This window comes from Eimeria tenella, genomic scaffold, assembly GCF_000499545.2.
Source record: "Eimeria tenella Houghton genomic scaffold, Eth_scaff137, whole genome shotgun sequence".
Lineage (NCBI taxonomy): Eukaryota > Apicomplexa > Conoidasida > Eucoccidiorida > Eimeriidae > Eimeria > Eimeria tenella.
The window spans coordinates 19,785-25,604 of NW_013541509.1; the positions used below are offsets into that span (position 1 = coordinate 19,785).

At 48.1% G+C, this 5,820-nt stretch overlaps 1 protein-coding gene across 1 annotated transcript; it reads right to left on the reverse strand.

Moving 5' to 3' along the window:
* Positions 1–904: 904 nt before the first annotated feature.
* ETH_00016750 (proline synthetase co-transcribed protein, putative) lies at positions 905–3,850 on the reverse strand (the record flags this gene model as incomplete). Its single annotated transcript, XM_013373347.1, has 5 exons — positions 905–1,026; positions 1,991–2,088; positions 2,645–2,784; positions 3,144–3,289; positions 3,469–3,850. The coding sequence occupies 5 exons, from the start codon at positions 3,848–3,850 to the stop codon at positions 905–907; spliced, it is 888 nt and encodes a 295-aa protein (XP_013228801.1).
* Between the last annotated feature and the right edge of the window lie 1,970 nt (positions 3,851–5,820).

A 5,820-nucleotide genomic window follows, 5' to 3' on the forward strand; every position in this document is an offset into this window, starting at 1 on the left:
TTAAGCAGTATCTCACTTTCCCAAAAAAAAGCAGCACAAACGGGCTGCAGGAGTTAAATCTTCTCTTCGCCTTGCTGCTGCTGCGCTTCACCTTCTAGCTGTTGGCCTAGGCTGCTGTTGCTGCAAGGCCAAACTGCCTATAATGCAAATGAGTACAAATGTTTTGCTGCGAATGTGAATAATTGCCGACACTTCTAGAAGAATTAAAGCTCTAATAGAATAGCTCCCATGGTCATCCATGGATCTGGCATTTTCTGGCTATTTTCATATAAATTGTCTTACTCCATTCTTTTAATTAGGCGACTTACCTGCACTGCTGCATGCATGCATGCATGCATGCGCATAAAGGCAAGCGGGCGGCTTTGGTCGATATGCAGTCACTGCCGCTTGAAGAAGGACAAATGCAACAGAAGAGTACTGACCACTGGTCCGATTTAGCAGAGGCAAAGGAGGTGGCAAAAAGTACTCCGAGACAAGATGCTTGAAAATAATCGGCAAACGGAAAACCTTAATCGCAGTAAGTCGAGATAGGTGAACAAATCGAGCCCGCATGCACCACTACATGCATGCATGCACTGCTGCATGCATGCATGCACGCAAGAAAAGTGGAGATCACTGCGGCGTCTTGAACGCCAAAATAGAGGCAACGCCACACCCTATTCGCAGCAGCAGCTCCAGCACTCTAGTGCTGCTGCTGCTGCTGCTGCTGGTTTGCAAAAAATTGTGCAGAACTAATGGAAAAAAGGCATCTTCAGGTCACTCCGCCATGAAAGCAAATCCGCGCATGCAGCAACTCCAGCAAAGACCGGGCAATTGCACTTGCATGCAGCAGCAAAGTGCCAGGGATGCAATTTGAGGAAAATGAAACTTTCCGGAATAAAAAATTCAACAAAGGGTTCAAACTTTAAACTCTGCGGGGCCCCCGAGCCCCAAATATTGCTGTGCCTATTCGCACTTGAGTGCTGCCGTTCTCTACTGCTGTTTGCATATCTCTTGACATGCCCATGCTCAGCTCGAGGTCTTCGCCTGAAAACAAACATTTCAACAAATCCATAATTCAATAAATCTTATCCCAATAAATATGTAGCTAAATAAATGCATACATTTCAATAAATCTGTATTTCAATAAACATATATAATTCAATAAACCTATATTTCAGTAATACATCTTGTAATACATATTGCGACAAACCCACAATTCAACAATTCTATATTTCAATGTCTGTATTACAACAAGTCTAATATTTTGCTAAATATGTAACTCAATAAAACAAATACATAATTCAATGAATCAATTCCAATAAATGTACATTTCAGTGAAAACGTATAATTCAATAATTCTACATTTCAACCATTCTAGATTTCAACATATCTAATATTCTAACAAATCTACAATTCAATAAATCTTACTTCAATAAATACTTGGAAAAAAATATACCTTTAAAAATCCTATTCCACTAAATCATATTTCAATAAACTCATGGTTCAACAATCCCATAATTCAATAAACCTCATTTCAATAAATATTCATTTCAATAAATCTGATACTTGAATAAATCTACATTCCAATAAATCTGCTCTTCAATGAGTCTAATATTTCAATAAGTTTAATATTTCAATGAATCTATATTTCAATAAATCTAGATTTCAAAAAATCTGTAATTCAATACTTCTTTATTTGAATAAATCTAATATTTCAATAAATTTAATTTCTCTTTTTTCTATTTTTTGTTCTAATCTGCTAATTTGTCTTTTGTGGTGGTGAGAAAAAAACCAAATTCTCGCCTTTGCGTCAAATTCAAATAATTCAAATCTTTTTATTCTAAAAATAAGACAAATGATTTACAAATCGAACTTTAGCTTGTGGAGTTCTTGCACTTGCAATTAAATTTGTTAATTGTGTTTTACTTTTTTTAAACTATTTATTTTAAATAAATAAATAGTTTTAAACTATTTTATTTTCCAATTGCAAAACTTGAAAAGTCCTCACCATTTAAGGCTGCAGCTATTTTCTCGTCTCGAGCTGCTTCTTCTTTTAATTCTTTCATCCTTTTGAAAGTCGAAAGGGCCTCATCAACGTCTTGAGGCCTGCAGGCAAACAAACCCCAGCTCTTGGGTTTAGGGTTTAGGGCTAGGGTTTAGGGTTTGGGGCTGTGGGTTAACCGCCACAGAACCAGAGAGCTCGTTCAGCAAGAAAACAATAAAAAGGAAAAACAAATGCAGGGTAAAACAATCTGAAAGATTCAAGATGAAACCTTTTAAATTAAAAGATCTAATTTAAGAATAACTTTCCATATTCTCCAAGATCATATCTTAAGGCACTCAGTGATAAGTTGGGGACTAAATGGGGCAGCAAAAGATTCCACAAATGCATTCTGCATGCAGCATTTAAATGCAAGCAAATGCCCGCACATCTGTAGGTGTTTTCGTGAGGGTTTAGGGTTTAGGCGCCTGCAAGACCACGTCTCGGGCGTGTTCTTGCAGACGCCTAAACCCTAAACCCTAGACCGCATTTGCATGAAAAGTGTGTTTTAATCCAGACTCATTTGCAAATTTACAAAAATGGAAATAGGCAGCAAAGGCTGTTCGACAGCAGCAGCAGCAGCAGCAGCAGCAGCAAATGGGTACTTGTGCTGCGCCTCACGCCACAGTCATGAATCCTCTGAACTTCAAATTGGGACATTTATCTAAAATATAATAAACTAAAGAAAGAGATAAATGTTTTGTGGAGTTCCAATCATCTCCGAGAACGCCGTTCTTCTGGGGCTCGCCCCCGGCGTTGACCTGTACGCACACCCCACGCATGCAAGTTACTGCAAATGTTTTGGCATTTTTAAAAATTAAACTAATTATAAAAATCTGAATCAATTAATCATGAGCTGCACTCCTCAAAGGCCTCTTATTATGCAAAAAAGTATGTCAAAATATGTTCATATTTCATGTCTTTATGAAAATATCTATAAAATCTGAAATATAAACATTTATATATTTACAAATGCGCTAACTGCATACATGAACTCAGCAACAGCTAAATACTTTTGTATTTTACCCCTCCCTAATATTACTTATCATTTTCCCCGCCATGCCTTCGCTGCAGCTGCCTTGCTGCTGCCGCTGCTGCTGCTGCTGCTGCTGCGGCTCACCTGCACCAGCACATTGAGATGTCTGTTGGCCTTTTTAGTTTCGCGCTGCAGCACTTCAGCCAATCTGACGGAGTCCACAGAGTCTACGGAGTACAGGTTGCGGACTCCAGCCACCAAGGTCTTCACTTTGTTCGTCTGCAGCTTTCCTGAAGCAGCAGCAGCAGCAGCAGCAGCAGCAGCAGAAAAACTGCTTCCTTTTATGCTACAAACTTGAGCCGCCCTGCACCTGCCGCGGCCACCGCAGCGACGAGAAACACGACACAGGAGCAGCAGCAGCATCACCTAACTGCTGCCGCTGCTGCTGCTGCTGCTGCTGCTAACTTACCAATCAAATGCCAATGGTAGTCCTCGGGAAGCTTCTGCGCCTTTTCAACTAATTCAGCAACATAGTTCTCCCCGAAGTGGCGGTGGCCTGTTGCTGCTGCAGCAGCAACAGCAGCAGGAGGGTGGGTTTTGCTGACGGCGATCAGCAAAGGCGCCTTAGCAGCAGCTGCAGCGCCACTTGCTGCTGCTGCTGCTGCGGCTTCGAGGTTTTCTTTAGCCTCTTTGAGCTGCTGAACTACATAGGCATATTTGTCCGCTGCTTCTGCTGCAGCAGTCGCAGCAGTTGCTGCGGGGGCTGCATTTGCTGCTGTGGCTGCAGTTGCTGCTGCAACTGCACTCGCTGCTGCTGCTGCTGCGGCTGCAGCTCTCAAGCTTGCTGCCATTGCTCCCCAGAGAAGCAGCAACGACAGCAGCACCGCGGGGCTTCCGTGTCTTTGTCTTGTTGAAAAAAACATTTGCAGAAACGGCGGAAGTAACGGCTTCTGCAAATCAACGCAGCAGCAAACCCTGCACACTCAGTGGCCCTGGCTAGCTGGCTAGCTGCTGGGCAGCTAGCTGCTGTTGCGTCACTAATCTGTCGAGCTCCATGGCTACCTTAGCTGGGCTGGCTGCACCTGTGGGCTCGGGGAGGCAGCAGCAGCACGCACCTTGCTGCTGTTGCCGACGTTCCTGCTGCTCAGGTCAGTGCTGCTGCTGCTGCTGCTGCTGCTGCTGCCGCAAATGCTGCTGCGGGCAGACGGAAGCTGCGCTGAAGACAGTCGACAGGGTTCACCGAGTCACCCCGAGTCTGCAACACCAGAGCCCGGCACCTGGAGGGAATTTCGGGAACTTGGAAAATAAAACAAATGAAATTAAACAAAACTTATGAATTAAAGCAACAAATGGAACCTGAGACACTCGAATTCGCGCGGCGACACCCGCGCAGCGCTGCTGCAGCTGATGCGGCGGTTGCCGCCCCAGCAGCAGCCTGCGCTGCATGTGCGGCCGCCCGCTGGAAGCCAACGGGAGCAGCAGCAGCAGCAGCAGCAGCAGCAAAACCAAATGCGCATTTGCTGTTTAGTATTTGCAGCAATTTAGATCGGGCATCGCTTGGCTGAGACCCGCGGGGCGTCAGCGGCGAGGGGAGGTGCAGCAAAGGCGGCACCAGGAGCAGCAGCAGCAGCAGCGCCGCAGCAGCAGCAGCAGGTGTCAGGCACCTGCAGCACCCCGTTTTTTCCCCTAATCAGGCCTTTTTAGACTTTTCAAAAGCCGCCAAACTTCTATTTAGAGAAAAGACCCGCTGCATGCAGCCACGCTGCCTGCTGCTTTCCTAATCCGTACAAGAAGACCAGAAGATGGTGCGGAGCTACAGCGCTCGTGGCCGCGGCGGCCAGCTGGGTGAGAGTTTCTGTCTTTCTTTCTCCTTTGTCTTTATTTCTTAAATCCTGCTCCGACTTAACTCCAATTCTCTTCTGTCTCCTTCCCTTCTCTCGTCCTGATCTGCGGGGAGACGCATGCAGACTCCACACGCCTTTGAGGCCCTCCGGGGGCCCTTGGGGGCCCCTGGGGGGCCCCCTGGGCTCCCGGGGGCCCCCGGGGGGCCCCGGGGGGCCCCTGCTGCACTTGTGGAAGTTTTTTTTGGGGGGAACGCTGGGCGGGGGTCCAAGCGAGGAAAGTCCCTGTGGGGCCCCCGGGGGGCCCCCCGGGGCCCCCCGGGGTTTGAAGTGCAGCCGCTGCAGAGGCCCCTCCTGTGCCCTGTGGGGCCCCCAGCTGCGAGGGACCCCGAAGTAGGCAGCAGCGAAGGGGGCCCCTGCTGCGGGGGCCCCTGGGGGGCCCCCTGTGGGGGCCCCCCTGGGGGCCCCCTGGGGGCCCCTGCACTCTTTGGGACGTCAGGCGCAAGGCTGTGGAGGAAGCGGTGGTGACCTGACGGTGTCGGCATTGGATTAGGGTTTAGGGTTTAGGGTTTAGGGTTTAGGGTTTAGTGGGTGTCCCTCCTGCAGGCCGAGCGTCTCCGTACCGCCCCCGGGGCCGAGATAAGATTATAGGCAGGAGCCGCGGCCTTGCTGCTGCTCGTTCGGGGCCTCTTTACAACAGAAGCAGGTGCTTAGCGGGTTTAGGGTTTGGGGTTTAGGGTTTAGGGTTTGGGGTATAGGCTTTGGGGTTTGGGGCATGGGGTTTAGGGCTTGGGGTTTAGGGTTTGGGGTTTGGGAGGGGCCGGCCCACATTTAGGGTTTGGGGTTTGGGGTTTAGGGTTTGGGGTTCGGGAGGGACCCGCATTTAGGGTTTAGGGTTTAGGGTTTAGGGTTTGGTTTGCTGCAGATACAACTCGCGCGCGCGCGGCGGCCGCATAGGGGGCCTGGGGCGCGCGATGGCT